Here is a 21,213-nt window from a genome sequence, read left to right as displayed (position 1 = left end):
AGCTCCAATGCCTGAAAATGAATTTGCTGGCATATCAAGGACAAACATCTTCTTGGCTAGACCTACTGAAACTCCAACCTAAGAATAGGAGGAAAATCTAGGCCTAGTTAAATCTTTTATTTACTTTTTAAATTGTAAGTGGAAAACTCATGTCAACCCTGCTTCTTTAATCTCCTTCCCTTGCCTGTTGCCTTAGCTTGCCCAAGCCTAGACTCTGGGCCAGTGATACCACTGTTCATTGGGTTTGGTGCTGACCAGTGAGAAGGAGGGCTGGCAATGGTGAGGACAGAGAGGCCACCTTTCTTGGCTGGCTTGAATAGATGGTGGCTTCATATTGGCCAATATTTGCTGAGACAGGCGACAGACACACTGTCAGGATGTGTTCTTTGTTCACCCCCCAAGTAATGACAGGAGCAGGGTGAAAAAGTCAGCTCAGCTTCCATGCACATGAACAAGGTGAAGAGAGGAACCCAAGCCGATGGGCCTCAGCCAGGCTCACTGCTCCAGCATCTAGATGAATTCTGGCTTGGACAGAACCTTCATCTTGTGCCTCTCAGTTTTCTCCCAACATGTCATTCTGGAATCCTGTGATCTCTGTTCCCTAGAGAAAGAAGACAGCAAGGAGGGAAAATAATGTGTCCTGATGAAAGGGAAGTGGGATGTTAGGAGAGATAGTTATGAAAAATGTATTAAGGATCAGACACCATGCTAGGAATTTTACATATAAGATCCCCATCACTCACAAACCTCCTTCCCACTGGTCAGTATCAACTCCCAGTGGACAAAGACATTGTTGTTCAAGAGATAGGTATTAACCCAATTTTAGAGGAGGAAATTTAATTTTAGAGGAGGAAATTGAAGGTTAGGGAAATTATTATTTTTTTTAAGTTTTTTTTTATTTTTAAAGATTTATTTATTTATTTATTTATATAGCACTGGGTACAGTCAGAAGCGCGGGAGGGTGAGAGAACTCACCAGAGCCAGAGCGGGGAGCAGAGCAGGTAGAAGGACCGAAGTACACTGCTGAGGGGAGCAGCGGGCAGCAGAAGGGATCTGCGCGCCATGTGGGACCCTCCTCTGGTGGCCGGGAAGCAGCCGGGGATCGAACCGGTGCTGCAGAGGCCATGGGCAGCTTCGCAACCCAGCGCCCAACCACTGCGCCACCGGGGAGGCCCAGGTTAGGGAAATTAAATAACTTGCCAAGAAAACACATAATTATGAATCAGCAATGTCAGGATTTGACATGGCCACTAGCCTCAAACCCAAGCCTTAAATCATTCTACTATTCTATTTCCAGGATTTCCCCATCTACTGCATATCCCTTGTGCAGGGAAACAACTGAAAAATAGCAAAATGACTGAGTAGTTGTGGGAGGGATCTAATTTCAGCTCTGCTATTCACTGTTCATATAACAGTTCATACATCAGTGTTCTATAATATCACTTGTGAGTCTCAATTTGTAAAATGGTAATAATGTTGTATGTCCTGCTATCACCCAGCATTTTACTGAGGCAATTTATGGGGCAAAGTTTTGATCAAAAGAAAAATCTTCTATATGTGACCTAATTAAGATGGTGGTTGTAGGTGACCTGAGCTTGGGTTTGAAATTGTTATACTTTTCTAACCACATTTGCGTCATCTATGACTTTCTGGAGAGGTCTGGAATGACGAAGACACATGTCTGAGCATGTCTGAGTCCCTGTCTGTGACCATCAGCATGTCTGTCCCAGCCAAGAGAGCCTCGTACCTTAAGGGGAAACAGATGGAGCGGCTGAAGACACAGTAGATGAGAGGGTTGATGGCACTGTTCAAGGCTGGCAGGTTCTGGATGATCACAGAGGCGTAGAAGCGCTCCCTGGTGTCTGGAAGGAGGCTGAAGTTGTCCAAAATGTCAAAGAGGAAGTAGGGACTCCAACAGCAGATGAAGGCTGGGGGAAGGGGAAACATTAACCTGATAGCAAGCGATAGTTTGAGGGGTTTCCCTGGTTTGCACTGACTGGACTTCAACTAGTAGGTTACTAACCACCTGGCATCTATCAGAAATATTTAGTACAGTTGTGTGTGTTCACATTAATGTCACATTTGTTTAAACACATGCACATATATACATACACCTGTACACATCCACAGACACATTTCTAAAACAGAAAATTCTCTGGAGTTTCTCAATCTGTAAAAGTCACAGTTGTGACTTTTTATTAAAAGTCTGGGACTATGTCAGGTGTGGCCTTAGCCTCTCATCCCCATAGTGGAGAAGAAAACCCAGCAAAATCCTTTGGAGATTCTCTGGAGAACAGGAAGCATTTTGAGCAAATAGTGACTCCTCATTTTAGGCAAGTGGGGAAAGGCAGTGTCTAATGTTTTTGAAGCATAGTGTAGCTTAATCAGACTGTTCTCAATTTTCCTTTTCATTTCTAAGTTAGCCACTACAGAAAATACCCACCCAATACCTTTCTCCACATCCATTAGCATGTGTGAGATCTTATTTCTGTTTGGCTCTAAATCCTCAGAGAAAACGGGTGGGAAGCGGAGACCCCCCCAGTGTGACAGTTTACTTAGTAGGTCACCTTGATTAGACTGTAGGATGCTCAGACAGTTGGCTAAAGATTATTTCTGGGTGCTTCTGTGAGACTATATCTGGAGGAGATTAAAATTTGAATTGCTAGACTGAGAAAATCAGATGCCCTCCCAATGTGAGTGGTGGACCACATTCAATCCATTAGAGGCCTGAATAGATAAAAGTCTCTAATTGACTCTGTTCCAGCGAGGCATGATCTCCTTCTTCCTTCAGACTTGCTTTCCCATAAGAATTACTCCATCAGCTCTTCTGGATCTGCAGCCCTTGGGACTACTCAGTCCCAGAAATAGCAATAGATACGGGTGGTGGGGTGTGTGTGTGTGTGTGTGTATGTGTGTGTATGTGTTTTCCTGGTTTTCCAGGGGCTGCCAGTGGCGCTGCATTGGGCGGCAGTCCTCCTCATGTCCTGTACATCCTCTGAATGCTCAGCCTTACTTATAATTACCCCAGTCTAGAAAGCTAACTCTACTTTATATACGAACACAAATGGTTTTTAATAAATACTGATTTTTCCAGAAATGCAATCCCCTTGTAAATAGAGGAAAGATTGCTTTAATTTGGAACTTTCCCAGGACTTGTTCACTTGCTCAGAAAATCAAGTGACTGACAAAAATAATCATTAGATTTTTTATATCTCCATGAAAAACAGGTGTATTACTTTTCATTTGCCGTTTTTATGACCTGCAGGTGTAACCATTTGAGTCTTTCATTATTCTTCTAGTGTAGCTGGGCCCAGTTATTTACATACTGAAATTCACATTGTTTTTCCATAAATTATTTCCTTTCTATCCCTCTTTTAAATTATTATCTATTGAACTTTTATGAATTATGCTAGGTAGATAGTATTATGTATACATTTCAATTTAGGATGGTAAAAGGCACTAGGAATTATTTACCATAGAAGTGACCACTTGGGGCTGATGAAACTAGTGACATGGGCTGACCTTCTTGGGCACATCCCTGCTCTCTGACTGAACGAACCCCCACTGCCTGGGCATATGGTTCTTGAACACCAAGGTATGTGCTGCCTCTGGAACACATGTATGAGATAGATTTTTTGCTTAATATCCAGCAAATGTGTATCTGTGTTTCTGACCATCTGGGAAGGCTAGGGGGGTCTTTGATCTACTTCAGAATCCTCTGGGAAAGGATTTTGAGCCTGGTGGGTTGTATAAGATTTATCCCTGGTCTGCCCTCTGAGCTGTTTTGTACCTCCATTCTGCTGACTGAGTCACACTGCTTGTGGTATAGTTGGCATTTTGAGTTGTGTTTTATAAAGGTGCGACCTGCAGCTAGCCTGGGACTTGGCTTTCTCAGAGCTCCAAGCGCTGCATTAGGGGAAGGCAGGAACACTATTTGAGCTAAATTAAAAAGGAAATAGCACAATTCCTTTTCTTTCTTATATATCCTCATTAATTTATTCGACAAATATTTCTTAAGCACCTAGCGTGTGTAATCCTTTAAGGTCTTGTTGATAATAATGTAATGAACACAAAAGCAAAGTCATTATTCACATGGATTTGTTACACCAGCAGGGGAGACAGTCAATAAGCAAATCAATATGTAACCTGTAATGTCAGGTGGAAGCAGGAACTATGAAGAATAGGGCAAGCGCTAGATGAAGGCTCTTTAAGACTTGTCAAGGAGACCTTTCTGAGGAGGTAACATTGTTGGGAAACAAGACAATGTTGGGAACAAACTATACCACCTTCTGGAGGCAGAGCATTTCAGGTGGAAGAAGCAGTGCATAGTCCCCAAGGTGTGGAAAAATAGCAAAAAGACCAGTGCAACTGGTATAGAATGAGAGAAAAGGAGAGTGGTGGGAATGGGGCTAGAAACTTGGCTGGGGTCAGATCACACAGGTCTGGGAATATGTGGGATGGGTAAGGTTTCATTACCAATGTGTGAAAAGTCATAGGCAGATTTGCAAACTAGTGGTAGTAGTAGCATCTGATTCATGTTTTTAAAAGATTTATGTTGGGGCTTCCCTGGTGGCGCAGTTGTTGAGCGCTGGGTTGCGAAGCTGCCCGCGGCCTCTGCAGCGCCGGTTCGATCCCTGGCCACCAGGTGAGGGTCCCACATGGCACACAGACCTCTCCTGCTGCCCACTGCTCCCCTCAGCAGTGTATTTTGTCGGTCTGTCTGTTCTGCTCCCTAATCTGGCTCTGGTGAATTCTCTCACCCTCCCACACTTCTGACTGTACCTAGTGCTTGTATAAATAAATAAATAAATATTTAAAAAAAAGATTTATGTTGGCAGTTTTACAGAGAAGGAATAAGAGAAAACAGAAGACTAGTTGTAGTTTTTTAGCAAAAGTGAGTGGCAAGAGCTGTATAAATGTTAAGATAAGGTTGGATTCGAGATCTGTGTTTAGACAGAGCCCTAGGCTTGCCTATAGACTAGGTATGTGGGGTGTGAGAGAAATGGAGTAACAACTGATGACCTTTAGGTTTCTGGTGTGGACCTGGGTCAAAGATGGTGTTGTTGACTGAAATGGGCACAAGAGAGGAAGGACTGCATTACAGGGTGGAGGAGAGCATGCCAAGGCTTCTGGTGTGTCATGTTGAATGTGATCAATATATTAGGAATACAAATAAAGATCTCAAGCAGAAATCATAGATAGAATTTTTAAACAAAGGAAGTGTTCTGAGAAGGAGGCACTGGTCATGTTTTGCTTGGGAGTCAGTAAGATGAAGATTGAGCATTGTCATTTGCCATTTTGGAGGTTATAGTAACCTCGATAAAGGTGATTTTTATTGAAATACCAGGAAAGAAAGGTAATAGAAATCGGTTACAGAGAATGAGAAGTGATAGTGGAAGAGCTGTTCTCATAAAGAGAACAATAAGGTGTATCTGTTACTGAAAAGTTCATCGAGGGCCCTAAAATAATATGCTTACGTGCATAAGATCCAGCCAAAAGGGGGTTTGCATGGAAGAGGAGACCATTGGAGGAGCAAAGAAAGAAATGGGGCTCAGGGCTAAAGTGAACACTTTGGATTTAGAAAGAAGCAGAGACAGCTTATCTATAGCAATTGGAGAAAAGACAGAGCACATGGTAGAGATGCAGGTAGGTGGGCGGGTTTGAAGGAGGGAGGATGAAGAAGTTGTATTTTAATTACCTGTATACTTTCTTAGTGAAGAAGGTCATTAGCTGAGTGAAACTAAGAGAGAGGAAATTTTGAAGGTTTGAGGATAAGAAAGAATGCACACCAACCTGACACATATTAGCTGGTCCAGAAGCTATATTTTTTTCTGAGATGAGGGTCTTAATATTAGATAAAAAAAAAGAAGGGAAAGAAAAGGGACAAAGAAAGGAGAGGAGAGAAGAGAAGATGGCCATTAGGGGGGGCTTTATAGTAACCCTAAAATCAAACTTCTCCTAGAGATGAAATGCCACTGCTGTCTTCCTTTTGTTCATGAACTTTAGCCCCAGGGGCAAGTATGTTATAAGGAAAGCAGCAGAATCAACAGGGTGAGGTTAGTATCAGCTATAGGTCATTATGTCCTAATCATATTTTCTCTAAATTATCTGCCTGTGTCCTCGGTGGGAAACCATATTCACAAAGAAAGGGATTTGGAACCAAATGTTGGAACTTAAAGGAGTCAAAGAAGGACTGATAAATTCCACAAGTCCATCTACAAAAAGACAAAGGTAGATATGCCCACAAATTCCTTTCTTGTTTGGGCTCTCTGTCCCCAGGTTCTAGGAACAAAAGTTGCTTTTGAAAGATTCACACAATTCTGCAACACAAGGAGGGTCGTTGCTTACCTAGAATGATGACAATGCTGTATCTGATGGCCTTGATTTTTGCCTTTGAGATGAGCCCTCTATTGTAGCTGGTGCACAGCTTTCCATCTGTAGATACAAAAGGTGGAATGACCAAATTGCTGTTTCTGCCAGTAAGAAGGTTAAAGACACAGCTGCCATGGGAACACTGTCTCCTGTTCACCTATAACCAGCAGACATCCTCAGATACTTTCGGAGTAAACATGGCTATGGGATGGATACCAGAAACAGCTCAGTTTGCAGCTTCATATAAGCAACTGCTTTGGGACATCTAGACTGTCTCAAAAGGCTTGGCTGGATGCCCTGAATCAAGTGAAGTTGGAATTAGCCATGTGGCCATAGGAGGCAAAGCTATAGCTGTTCAGCAACCTCAGACAAAGTCACATTCCAACAAGAGTTACCCCAGGCCAGGCAGAGATTTTTGTATATATTCCCAAACAGAAACCTGGATACAATTTTAGTCCTATGTTGGTGGTTGCCTGATGGTAAAACATTTGAGGAGTAAATAAATCTTAGAATACCCTAGAATATGAACTTGATGAAGATAGGGATTTTATATCCTCTAAACATAGAGAGTGACTAACAAATATTTGTTGAATGAATTAATACAAACCTCTCTCTAGCTAAGAATAAATAGGGAAATAAAGGTTGGTTAGGATGGGCAAAAATAGTGCAATGACTCCTAGTAAAAGGAGTGAAAGGATAGCAATTTGGGGGATGGAGATGCTAGGTGGAGATGCTCTTTATATTTTACAAGAACTTTACCATCAGGGATACTGTCAGCCCATGTGGCACCTTTGTGAAAATTGAGGCAAGGTTACCTTCCTCTGGAAGGATGCAGCTCTGCCTGAGAGCCCATCCTCAGTGGGAAGCATGGCCAAGATGCCAGTCCTACATACCCTCAGTTGGGTGCCACTGATTAGGGCTCAATGGCATAAGCCTAGGGGTGGACCAGGTCAGAGGCCCACCCAGGATGCCTGAGTCAGATGGTGCAGGACAGCTGTCCACTAGAGGCCATCTGCTGTGCTCACTTGTCCTTACTACATTGTCTAGATTCTACATTTGACATTTATGTTTTATTGAGGTAACATTGGTTTACAACACTGTATGTGATCCAAAGGCATAAGATCACACCTCCTCAGAGGTATGTCACCACCGAGGCCCCCTGAGCCCTTCACCACCTTCCACTGCGCCCCTGCCCTCTTGCTTCCCCTCCATGTCCCTGCCTCAATTTTCCAGTCAGTTGAATAGGTTTGTTATCAGTTTGGTTTGCTCTGATCTTTGTTAATCCACAATGGAAGCTGGTCTGAAGTTTACCTTTATATTATTCTACCTCTTCTCCAACCCAATCCAAGGAGCACAGCATGTCTATAAGAGATAAGAACTGAAAAAATAGGCTTAATTACATTTCATGTTGTCTAGGAATTTCAGTCCAGAAGGAAAGATAACACTCCCCACAAGGCTGAGTGAGATGACAGGGATGCTAACGAACTCTGCAGGGAGGAGAGAGCCATGTCTCCATGCCCACCGCTGCTCAGGGAGGCTGTGAGGCAGGTGCAGAAATGCCAAAGGCAGAGCTGGGCTCTGGGCGTGGGATCAGGAAAGACAGAGACAGCAGGAAAGGCCTCAGCAGAGACACAGTAACGAGAACATGTAGGTTGTGTTTGAGCCAGGCTGAGTCATCTCATTTGAAGGGGGCCTGAAAGGACGTTAGTTGAAGGGTAAGGAAAAGACCTAAGGACAAAGAGGATAGACCATGAATATCTTAGTGAGGAGTTTGGGTTGAATTACTGAGGCTGCTGTAAGCCAGGAAGCTTCCTAGTGTTTTCACAGTGTAAACATTGACTCATGGTAAAGGACAAACTATCACCAGGAATAATGGGAATAAGGGGCTTTTTATGTGCAATGAGCTGATGTGCTAATTATAATTGACTTTTTATTTCTTAATGTATGCCCTATAAAGTCCCTTGTAGGCACTATTTGGGCCTTCAGATTATTCTTTGCATTTTTAAAAAATTTTATTTTTATATTCCCCATACAATTGCAACCCCCTTATTTTGACCCCAATCCCTCCTTTCCCTGCCACCCCCCACATTGTGTCTCTGGTTTATAGTTGTTTGTTGATTTTGATATTTTCTTTCTTATAGTTATTCTTTTTCCTGGTCCCTTATTTAAGTTTTCTAGATTCCTGCTATGAGTGAGACCATCTGGTATTTTTCTTTTTCTTTCTGGCTTATTTCTCTGAGCATGACCCTTCTAGCTCCATCCATGTTGCTGCAAATTGCATGTGTTTATCTTTTTTGATTGCTGAGTAATATTCCATGGTGTATATGTACCACATCTTCTTGATCCAGTCATCTATTTTTGTCCCTAGGTATTTACCCAAAGGACACAGAAACATTAATTCCAAAGAGCACCTGCACCCCTATGTTTATAGCAGCACTGTTTACAATAGCTAAGCTTTGGAAACAACCCAAATATTCTTTGCATTTCTCAGAACATGAAACCTCAGTTGGATAAAGGAAGCAAGAAGAAGCATTGACCAATTTACAGCAGTGGTTCTCAACTGGGGACCATATGCCCCCTCCCCCCAGAGTTACATTTGGCATTGTCTGGACACATTTTTGGTTGTCACAGTTGGGGGTGGAGGTACTCCTGGAATCCAGTGGATAGAGGCCAGGAAAGTTGCAATGCCTAGAACGGACCCCACGATAAAGAATTTTCTGGTCTAGAACACCAAGGGTGCTGAGGTTGAACAACCCTGATTTCTAAGGTGGTGTTTTGGAAAGGACATGGGTTTCAAGCCAATTGCCTACCATTCCCAGCCTCAGTTTCCCTACTTAAAAAAATGATATGCAAAATACCAAACTCATAGAGCTATTTTGAGGATTAAATGAGAATAATATATTCAGGATGCTGATTCCCATGCTGGGAAGGTGATGAATTATTAATTGGGATAAATGAGGTTTAAACAGTATTTCAGGAGTAATATGAACTGCCTTTATCCAACTGAACAGAAGGTACTGGGTACATTCAGACAGTCTATTATACAATGCTGTTACCTGTATACATGAATTATGTACCTCAAAAAATGATTGGGGTGGGATTATAACCATGGGCGGCAAGGAAAAAGGGCCTCAGATCAAATTATATCCTTTCAAAGTGTCCCCATTTGCTGGAGTAACAGCTGACTCCTATAAAGTATGGCTCAGAAGTCTTGGTTTCCGAAAACTTCTCAAGAATGACATTTGTGCTCTGAAATTTATTTAAAATAGAAACTTGTGGTACTTTCCACAGGGCAACTGGGGTGACAATATAATCAACTACCTGCCCTTCGATCTCCCAATGCGATCAGTGAAGAGTCTTTAATCTGACCACTCTGGGAAATGCAAAGCCTCCAGCTTCTAAAGATGGCTCTTCAAAGAGAGCTGAGCTACAAAATGCCATAATTCTCCTTTATTGGGAGATAAAAGGATTATTTCTACTCAGGCCTTGGCCCTGAGCTGGAGTGAAAAGCAGTTAAATTCAGCCATCACTGTGCTTTAATAGCTGGTGTAGCCTGGAGCCTGCAGGTTCATTAGATTTGGACTGGAAGCAACACGCTACCTTTGGATGTTTTAGTTCAAGGGTGCATCCCTAGTGGGGGCTCCTGCTGGAAACGTAATCTCCAAGGACCAGTGCCTGCCCCATCACTTTCCCAAAGCTCCATGCCCCTTGCAGAGACATCTTTTTGTGGCCATGAACACCTGATGGGGGAGCGGTTGATATCTTGGGATCTTAAAATGAGGCAAAATTTATTCCGGGCTGTGGATCTATCTGTGGCCTTACAATGACTACAGGTGATTTGTTTGTTAACAATGAAGTCTAACAGGCAACATTTTAAAATAAATATTTCTTCATATGTTGGCAGGTTTATATACTTCAAGTTGATTAAAAATACATTTTATCAGTCTTGCCTTATTTCTAAAATTTTTAAAACTTGAAATTCATTTTTGAGATTTGATCATTGCTGTATTCTCTATCTACAAATATAACCTGAATGTTAAATATTTTAGCACATGAGCTGCTTAGCTGCGGGATTTTTGGCTGCTTCCTTTCCTTGTATTTTTTTTTAATCCTTTGACCCTCTAGCAAACTGGAGGTCACAGCTACATATGAAGATTTGTGACATAACTCACCTAACTTACTGCCTTTTCAGTTCTTCATCTCAGGTGGCGCCAAGAACTCTGACAAACTCATAACAATTATGGCAGACAGCTTAGATGTTCATCAAATTCATTGCTTTTCCCTTGGGCACACAGCTAGACTACATTTCCCAGGCACCCTTGCAGCAAAGTGTGGTCACATGACTAAGTTTTTCTTAGGAAACATGGGAAGAATCCATGTGTACCATTCCCAGGCCTGACTCAGATAATCCATCAGAGTAATGGATTGATCTCATCTTGATTGTCGATGTTGAGTGGTGCCTTATCTGCCATCTGTTAAACACAGCCGGAACATCAGCTCAAGTCTCTGAATGATGGATGTGGGACAGTGCCCTTCTCTTTCACCTTTGTTGTCAACTGGATTTTAATTGAGCAAAAAGTAAAATTCTATTTTGTTAAGGTTATAGATATTTGGGGGTTTTCTATGTTATAATTGCTAGTGTTTCCTTAATAAAAGCAGAAATTGATACCTCATTTGCAGTATTGTCCTAACAAGAAGCCAAAACATGTGGCTTTGGCTTAAAGTAGACAGGCAGCATGTGAAAAGGAAACTGACACTGAGGCTGGGACACTAGAGAGCCATTTGATGGAAATGTCGCATATGATGCTTGGGAAGGCAGGCTGTGTCTACTTTGCCTAGCAGCCCAGGAATAAAACTGTTGCATCAGTCAGGGTTCTCTAAAGAAATGGAAACAACAGGAGATAGAGGAACATGAGGAAGTTTATTATCGGAACTGGCTTATGTATTATTGGGGTGGAGAGATCCCATGACTTGCCATCTGCAAGGTCTAGGAGAAATAGAAAAGTTAGCAGTGCAATTCAGTCCAAGTCTAAGGTGTGAGAACCAGGGGAGAAGATGTGAAAGTTCAATCCAATGGCTGTAGAATCAGGCAATGGAAGGTGTAAATCTTAGTTCAAAGGTTCAAGAAGCAGGAGTACTGATGTCAGAGGGCAGAAGATAGGAAGATGGATGACCCAGCTCAAGCAAATTCTCCCTTCCTTTGCTTTTTTTGTTCTATTCAGGCTCTCAACAGATTGGATGATGCCCATGTACATTGGGGAGGACACTCTCCTGCTCATAGTTTATGGATTAAAATGCTTTCAGAACTACCCTTGGAACATACCCAGAAGCTATGTTTTACCAGTTACTTGGGCATTTCTTAGCCCAGTGAAGTTCACACATAAAATAAATCATCACAATTAGTAAACAAAATATTAATAGTATATGCTGATTGTTACCACTATGTCTAGCAGGGTATTAGAAAAACAAATCACCTCAGACAAGCACTGGTTGGTTTTTGAACAAAGCAAAAGCAAGTTAAAAATTCTAAGATTTAGAATCTTGCAGAGTTGAAACTGTCAATTGCTTCTAGCCTCCATTGTACCAGCTACATACTTTGTGTAGCCCAATGCATAATGAAAATGCAGACACAGCATTAGAACAAACCTGTACACCTTCTGAGCATGTGGGCCCTGTGCCAATGAGGCAGATCCCCCAAAGAAGCTCACCCTGGCCCTCAAGTTAAACTATAACATTGAAAGATTTTAACCAGCAACGACCCATTAAAATTCATTCCTGAGATGAGATCAAGCTAAAGATGTGGCCTCTTGTCTATTATTTCAAAGGCCTCAAACTCTTCCATTAAGTTGAGAGGCAGGGATTAGGAGAGGAGGCAACGAGACGAATCAGACCTGAGAATTTTGCTAAAAATGACGTTGTGTATATGGTTGCTGGAATATAAAACTGATGAAGCAACTAGACCAGGAATCTATTAAGTTGTTGAAGAATGATATTGCCAAACAAACCTTGAGTTTTTATTTCCGTAAACACTTCAGAAATATCAAACTTTAAAATTTTTACCAATCCTGTGGGTGGAAAATTATATGTAACTAAGGTTAAAATGTGCACTTTCTTGACCAAGGAAGTTGAAAATCTTATTTTTGACTATTCCTGTTTTCTGCTCTGTGAAATATCTGTCATATTAATTTTTTATCTGTTTATCATTTACATCTTTTAAAATTGATTTTTAGGAGTTCTTCATATATTTTGGATACTGATCTTTCTTGAGGCAGTTATGTATTGCAAATAGCATCTCCCAATTTGTCATTTGACCTTTGAAATCAAATGTATCCATCATTTCTTTTATGCTTTTTTAAAAAGAAATCCTTCCTTATTCCAATGTTTAAAAATATCACCCTAAATTGTCTTTTAAAATGTTTGAAGTCTTATGTTTTACATATTAGTCTCTAGTTTCCCTGGAATTTCATTTTGCCTGTGGATTGAGGTAAAGATCTGATTTCATTTCTTTCCATACATTCTGACACATGTCAAGTTCTCATATGTGTGTATGTCTACTTTGGGGCTTTTTTATTTTCTATTTATCTGTTGTATTGTGTCAGTACCACATTCTATTAATCATTCTGACTTCATGACAAATCTTAACATTCAATGTAGTAAACCTCTCCTATCTATATCTCTCTGTCACTTCTACATCTCTAGGAGTGTCTTGGTTATTCCTGACTCTGTTTTTCACATATATTTTAGATTTGGCCTGTCAAGCTCAATAAAATATCCCATTTCAATTTTCAAAAAGCTGCAATAATCTGTAGACCAATTCGGGAGAATCTACATCTTACTACCCAAGAATATGGTATAAGCTTCATTTATTATGTCTTTTGCTAAATGTAATAATTTTTAAAGAAGGCTTTTACTCACAATGACTGATAAAGAAAGGCTCTTTATCATGGGAATTATCTTTTTTTTAAATTTTAGGTAGCTGGATGTAAATAGGACTCTAATCTAGTTCCTCACCCCATCTACCTCATTTGAGACATGTAACGTGGCTATAGCATGGATCACAGCACATCTTCCAAGCCATAATGACCAGATGCTATTGTACATTATATTTTGCCTGTTTCACAGGTACACCCCCTCAATCCACTGTCTTCATGCAGTCAATGCTCTGTTTCTAGAAGTGGACACCTCTGCGCATAAAGAGCTGGCTGCTTTATGATTTATAACTTACAAGATAGGAAATCTCCTCGTCTACATCTTGCCCTCCCCTCTTGTTTATGGGAAAGTCTTTAGATTATTTATTAAATAGTTCTTATTTATCATTCTTTGTGGGAGTAAAAATAGACACATTTTCCAATAATAAGAGTGATTCTTAAACTAATGATGACTTGAATTTTGCAGCTTGTGTTTACAAAGTGAGCTTCTGTCCACACTAATCACTGTTGATGTCTCCTTGCTGATGAGTAATAATCCTGGGAAGCTAACACAACTGGAGATTCTATTTACCAGCCAACTCCAGAGCTGCTGCAACAACAGCCAGAAAATCAAGTAAGCTCCATTTATGAATAAGATACTGAAAGTACATGGACTTTTGAGACTACCATCTGCCTCTTTGTAAAAAGGGGTCACTGATGTTGTTATAATGGTGTAAATTACTAAAAATTAGGTGTAATAGAGATAGAAACTTGTATTAAAGAATAAGGACTGAATGTAGCTGTTTCCACCTCTCAGCCAGGCCTGAGTGACAGGGGAGATGCTTGGATTCTGGCTCAAAAACAATTCTGAGGTACTCTCGGCTGGCAGCTTGGTGAGGCCCAAATCCCCCTTTTCTTTGCCCAGTGTTTAGGGGGACAAAGTGGAGAAGACAGAGGCGACCTGGGACAGCTTTAGGTGCATCTGAGGTGCTGACTGCTCCCTGATTTAACAGTGCAACACGATTATATCCAAGAAGCCCAAGCTCATATTTGCTAGAGGAAAACCTCTGCAGAAGCAAAATTAGGCAACATTTGGACATTGCAGACTGGAGACGTACCTGAGTAGTTGGAAATCACCATCTCTTGGACTTTGCTTTTAACCCAAATAGTTCGGATCACAATGGTATAGATGACACTGTGGAGAGGATGAGAAAATGTTAAAAAACCTGAGGGTAATATTCCATTGTGTATATGTACTCAGCTATCAAAAAAGATAAACTCATGTGATTTTCAGCAACATGGATGGAGCTGGAAGGGATCATGCTCAGCGAAATAAGCCAGAAAGAAAAAGAAAAATACCGGATGGTCTCACTCATAGCAGGAATTTAGAAAACCAAAATACGGGACCAGGAAAAAACCTAATTATAATAAAGTAAAAATCAAAAGCAACTATAAACCAGAGACACACTACTGCGGGGGGGGGGGGGGTTGGAGAGAGTAGGATCCAAACAAGGGGGGGGGGGTGGGAATTGTATGGGGACTATAACCAAGATGAAAATGCATACATTGTGCAAAAATGACAATGATGTAAAAATATATATAAAATAAAATAAAATAAATAAAGTTCAGATCAGGAGGCACACACACACACACACACACACACACACACACGCCGGGGGGAGCCCTACTCTGAAGACACAGAGAGGACTATCACTACTTCCCTGAGGGTGAGGTTTTGAGGGAAGGGTCTCTCAACCATGCCTGCATCCTCTACTTGCAGGTTATAAAATCACAGTAGAGTGCAGCTTTTTAAATGAGTAGGCAATGGCCTTGTGAAGTTAAATAATTCTCTAATATAACTCAGATGGTTAGAGGTATAGGTGGAATTAACATCCAAAAACAGGATATAGGGTCAGAAAGATTTAGATTTGTAACCAGTGCCACTATTTGCTGGTTTTATGACCTTGGCTTCAGACAGTCTTCACTGTGGCCCCATGGTTCCCTAGTGCTGTGTTCATGCCTTTTTATGATTTTTCTCCTTTTCATTTTGGTGGGGTCGGTGACTTGTTTCTAATCAACACATTGGGTTGAAGGCGATGGGATATCTGTGATTACATGAGTCCAGCACCATCCGGCAAGTGTCCTCATTGCTGGCTTTGAGTAAGCAAGTGCTCTGTGTCCTACAGTTCCAGGAAATTATTTCTGTAAGGAACCCATGGGAGCTGGAAAAAGATCCTTCTCTGGTTAGTCTCTGAGGACACCTCACCATCACCTTTTTGGTGGCCTGACAAGCCCATTTAAACTATGCCAAGACTCCTGACTCACAGATAGTAAATATATGTTGCTTTAAGTTACCAGGTTCATGATAATTTTTTACTCAGTGATCAATAACTAAACAGTGAGTGATGTAAGCTGAGTATTTCTGATAAATTTATATGTTGAAATACTAATACCCATGTGATGGCATCAGATGGACCTTCAGGAGGTGATTAGGTGATGAGCATGGAGCCCGTGACTGAGACTAGTGCCCTTATAAGAAGAACACTCACTGAACTCCCAGCTCTCTCTACCGTGTGGGGATACTGAAAAGATGGTAGTCTGCCATGCGCAATCTCGCCCTCACCTGATCTTGGACTTGCAGCCTCCAGAATTGTGAGAAAAAAATTTGCATTGTTGATAAGCCCCCCACTCTATGGTATTTTGTTAGAGCAGTCCAAATGGATGATGACCCTGAGCCTCAGTTGTGACTGTAGAATGGAGTGAATCTAGAAACCTTTAAAAAGGATTTTGTTATCAAATGGGACATACAAAGTGCCTAGCACAGTTTGAAAATTAGCAGATTTAATGCATGTCATTTTCTTTTCCCTCTTCCCAATCTTTCACATAATATCATACCTATGCATGCATGACATAATATATGCCTAACATGAAAACAATGTTTATGATTCAAAAGCATCACCAAAATTTGTATCTTATATGCCTTTAGATAACTATGAAAGTATATACCCTTCTTTAATGTTATGATATTTCAAATATATTAAGCATTTTGACTAAAAATTTTGGAACAAAACACTGCTTACTTTTAAAATTGTACAAACTCACCTCTTGAGAATCACTGGTTTAAAAAAAAAAAATCAGAGCACTAGTTAGTAGTAGCTGACCAAGCTCTAATTGCTTTCAATGATCTTTGGAATATGACTTCATCACTGTGTGAAATTCATTTTTATTCTCACTCAGCAAACCACTCTGAGTGCTTCAGGAAGGCTCAGGTTCTTTATGGAGCACCCCACACTTTTTCATGTACTTGCCTAGGAATTTTCTGCTCTTTTGGAAGAAAAAAATAAGAAAAACATGGTGAGTCTATTCTTTACAAAAAATTGATTATTTTTAGAGGAGGGGAACTTCTTCCCAGGTAAATATAAATACAAGAAAATGTTATAACTAGCATGAAATGCAATTACCATTGCAAACCCAGGGCTTAATTAATCAATAATTCAAATATTTATTGATCATCAACCACATACACAATGGAAAATTAAGAAAGGTCATATGTGTTAGGGGTTTAGAGAAAAGTCACCCCTTCTCATCTACTTAGGTCCAATTAGGCAAGTGGAAATTCAATAACAGAGTTACTGTTAGCCCAAAAACTCTTAACAAGTAGAACACCACTTTCTTTTATTGCCCAAACCAGGCACATATCAGCTTGTAACTCATGCATCAGAGACGTCACTGAGTTTTCTTTGTTGCCTTCTTCTCCCTCATTTCTTTCATCTAGGTAATCAGTAAGCTTTGTGGATTGTCCCTTCAAAATGTCTCCCTAACCTGTACCCTCCTTTCCATCCCTGCTCCTCAATATCAGTTCAGACCTTTATAATCTTTTTTAAATATTTTAAAAAAAATTAATGCTTAAAAAAATTTTTTTCTGTAGATTTTTTGTGTGTGATAACATTAGTTGACAAGACTGTATAGGATTTAGGAGTATAGGCCCACAGCTCCTCACAGGTATGCTACCAAAGCATACCCACCACCAAAGCACCTATGATCCTCTACCACAACCCAGTGGGCCCCCTCCCCCCTCTTCCTCACCCCTAACCTTTTTTACATTTTAATGATTTCCATTGCAGTAAAATAAACACAACATAATATTTAACAAGTTTAATCATTTTTATGTGTACAGTTCAGTGGCATCAATATTTGGACTGTTGTGGAACTTCACTGCCATCATCATGACAAGCTGAAATCTTATACACCATAATACAACAATACAAAAGCTTCACTAATTTAAATGTCAGTTTTGCACAGAAGCCAAACTAACCTTCTCTGTATTGTCCCAATTTTGGTATATGTGCTAATGAAGCCACCACCCCTTACAATCTTTTGCCTGATTATTGCCACGATGTTCTCACATGTCCACTCTGCTTCCATCTCACCACTGGAACTCCAGGACAGGAGGTACCCCTTGACTCAAAATCCCTCCAATCCCTCTGCTTTCCTACCAGATGATATCCAGTCTATTAAACAGAACCTCCCACAGCCCACTGCTATCTTCCTCACCTTTACCATGGTCATTCTGCCTGCCTCCCCCTCCAAGTGTCTCAATGTCTCTTTCCCTATGTTGACAGGAACAGTCAACAGGAGCAGGCTAAAGTCAGTGTACAGTCTGACTCCACAGACTGTACACTGTTGACTTTAGGTGAGTGTGTATTCCAGTATTTCCCATCTCTTTGTGTCTGCTTTGTTCTTTTCTTGAAATGAATTTTTAAGCCCATTCTCCATGCATCCTTTCGCATTGAAACTCTCCAAGTTGCCTCTGTTCCCCAGTGATAATTAGCTTGCCTTCTTTGAGACCTCCATGATGGCATAACACTAGTTACACTTATTGAACTGGTGAAAACACACACGCACACACACACACACTCACCTGCACATCCATATATATAACATGCATGAGGGACAATGTGCATGATGGTCAATAAACTGAAAAAGCACTGTTTCTTTTCTCTACTTAAGCTGGAAATTAAGAGTGCACTCTTACTGAAAAGCAACAAAATCAAATTCAGGGAGTCAAGTGTGATTAAAAAAGAAAGAAAGAAAGATCTGAACCTTAGCTCTGAGAGGTAGGAACTTGTACCAAATCTTTCCAGGAACTAGTTAAAAAACAGATTCCTCACAAAATTCCCTCCGGGCCTGGAGGCTCAAGGAGGAGTTGCTGATAGAGGCCAAGTTCCTTAGAGAGAAGCTCTTTCTTTCACAGGTGCCTGACCATGGAAGAGTGAAGCTAATGACCGCACTGGGAGGAGATGCTCAGAGGAGCTCAAGGACAGAAGGAGGTCACTCTAAATTGCCATGGTTCTGCTCCCCTGGAGGCAAAGAGCAGGATTTAAGGAGATCTTAGTGCAATGAGGGCTGAGTGAAAGCCACTTGTAAAATCATCCCCTTAATCATCAAATGATACTTTGCTTTTTCCAAGGACACTACAAAAAGGTACAGGTTTGGCTACAGGCACATTTGAGAAATCCTGGTGGGAAGCAGCAGCTTGAATTAATGGGGGCAATTTCAGACAGTGAAAGACCCACAAGATAGAGCTGGTGAGACAGCACATTGTCAGCCACGTGGTTCACAAGCTCTATCTGCCCTGCTGAGCAGGAGTTTTGACTGATTTTATGAGCTGATGGGAAATCAATCAGGAGAGAAGCAAGGACACGCGCTGCCACTGGAATCGATGCGTCCATTGCCTGTGACAATCTGGAGCTACTTTCTTCAAAATGTTTTCTTACCATTGCAACTACCTTCTTTCCGCTTAGATGTGCTCCTTTTTTGTGACTTTGATTGGTTGCCAAAATAACCTTATTTTTCCTTCACATTTCCTTCCAAAATGACCATGGTGGAGAGGAGGGCAGTAAGTTGAAATAAAATGTAGATATTAACTTGTTGACTCAGCAGAGATGACTGAACCATCTCCAACAAAGTTAGTGAGCTGCCTTGGGGAACTGTCCGGCTTCTGCTCAGTTTCACCTCTAACGACAGCAAGTCATGCAGCTTCTCTGTTATTCCAAGTTTACTGGGTGAAAAGTTCAGGGGCTGTTCTATGTGATGGATAACTTTTTTCCAACTTTAGTATTTTATGAGACTAAAGATGAGGAAAGAACAAATGATTCCTGTAAGGCCAGAAACACTTGAAAAATATCCCACCCTTAATAATAAATAAATAAATATTGAAACAACAAGATCTATTTTTAACCTTTGGTCCACAAAGACTTAATGGAAAAAATGGTAGTAACTGCTATTGAGTTGGGGGATGGATGGAGCACACCTTTTCTAGAGGGCCGTTTATGAAGATGCATCAAAAGTCTTAAAATGAACATCGTTGGTCTAGCAATTCCACTAAAATGAGTTCTAAGTAAATAATCACATACTCAAGAACATGAATTTTAAGTAGAAAAATTCTTATCATAGCATTATTTGTGATATCAAAAATCAAAGATTGATGGTCTTCACCTAGGGGAAATTGTCTGATACCACATAGCAGACTAGGGACCCTGGCAGAGCACAGGACTGGTGTGGCTCATGTGCACACTCAACATGCCAGGTCCTGCAGTCCCCTGCCCCACCCACAGACATAGAGGCCACATGACCAAGTCAGACCCTGTGTTGACCAGGTGGATGTGGTTTTATCAACTTAAAGACTATTTATGTCCCACCTTTGGCTTCAAGATGAATGGAATGTCCTATGGCTTGGTTGCGAAGGCCAGCCTTTTACCCTTGCCACTGGAAAGAGCTTATTGCTAACTTCTCCCTTGTTGGTATTTCTGTCCTTTTCATTCCCCGTCCTCACACCCACTCTGACCTCTGGTCACAAGGAAACCTGCTTAACAGCATAAGTGTCAGCCACCTAGCATAATGCCTGTCAGTTTTCACACTCAGCAAATGTCAGTGCCTTCGTTTTTATACTACATTGGAGACATTGGGCTTAGCACATTGTAGCTTCAGATAAAATTGTGTGGCCTGGCCAGGTACCCCAAGGACTCTGAGAACAATGAGTGACTATAGGAGAGGAGAGCAGTAGCTGGTGAACCAACAAGTTCTTTCCACAGGCCTTGCTGGCTGGCCTCTTACCTGATGATTATCAGAGGGATGAAGTACACCAGGAAGGCCACGATGGTCATGTATGGGGTCCAGTAGGAGTCATCAGGCCACAGGGCCCAGCATTGCACTTCACCATTGGAAAGTTTCCTTTTCCCAAATATTATCAGGGTGGGAATGGAGAACAGGAAAGAGAGGCTCCAGGCAATCATGATGAGGAACTTGGCTTGCTTTTCTGCTCAAAGGAAAGGGAGGGATGCCTGGGTATCTGGAAACCCACAGCATACTTGGAGCTCACAGCAAAAATGATCACTGTCTGGGAGAAACTAAACCTTTCAGGGCCTCAGTTTCCACATGTGTAAATGGGGTTATCAGGACCTGCATATGGGACTAATACAAAGAGCAAAGAAAATACTCATTCAGAGTTAGCACATTGCCTGGCACCAGATTCCATGCTCCCCAGTTTCTACATTCCTTGTTCTTCTATGATTTTCCTGACTTGCAAGATTGATGTATCCATTGTTATAGTATTAGGGAACTCAGTTTGGATCATACATATTTGATAGGCTACTGTGCAAATGTGGTCTCCGGTTATCTTGCCCATGGATGGAGTCTTTGTTTTGTCTGAGATCTTTCCATTGTTCTGGGAAGCATGGTGACAGTGTTTGAAATTTGTTTGCCAAATGGTAAGGGACCTTCTTTTTTTGAACAAAGAGGTAATTGTAGAACAGAGAAGGAACACTGGGCTTGGCTTTGGAGAGCAGGATTCAGTCAAATCAAACCCTAAAGCATGGTAGCTATGACCTTTCATAGTACATTTGGCCTATTTCAGACATAACGTTCTGACCTG

General features: G+C 41.1%; 1 protein-coding gene and 1 non-coding gene across 2 annotated transcripts in view; both read right to left on the bottom strand.

Annotated features, from left to right (window-relative positions):
* Positions 1–211: 211 nt before the first annotated feature.
* The window catches only part of NPSR1 (neuropeptide S receptor 1), a 115,237-nt gene continuing 94,235 nt past the window's right edge, over positions 212–21,213 (bottom strand). Inside the window, 5 exon segments of the mRNA XM_037517801.2 lie at positions 212–601; positions 1,748–1,928; positions 6,349–6,435; positions 14,399–14,475; positions 20,397–20,598. Of these exon segments, the coding sequence (XP_037373698.1) occupies positions 511–601; positions 1,748–1,928; positions 6,349–6,435; positions 14,399–14,475; positions 20,397–20,598 (638 nt within the window). The 3' untranslated portion in view covers positions 212–510.
* LOC119251787 (U6 spliceosomal RNA) lies at positions 17,538–17,641 on the bottom strand. The gene has a single exon (XR_005126603.1). It is a non-coding gene; the product is annotated as a U6 spliceosomal RNA (small nuclear RNA).

This window comes from Talpa occidentalis, unplaced genomic scaffold (genome assembly GCF_014898055.3).
Source record: "Talpa occidentalis isolate TD23 unplaced genomic scaffold, MPIMG_talOcc4v2.1, whole genome shotgun sequence".
Lineage (NCBI taxonomy): Eukaryota > Metazoa > Chordata > Mammalia > Eulipotyphla > Talpidae > Talpa > Talpa occidentalis.
This window is presented reverse-complemented; position numbering and strand designations above follow the sequence as displayed.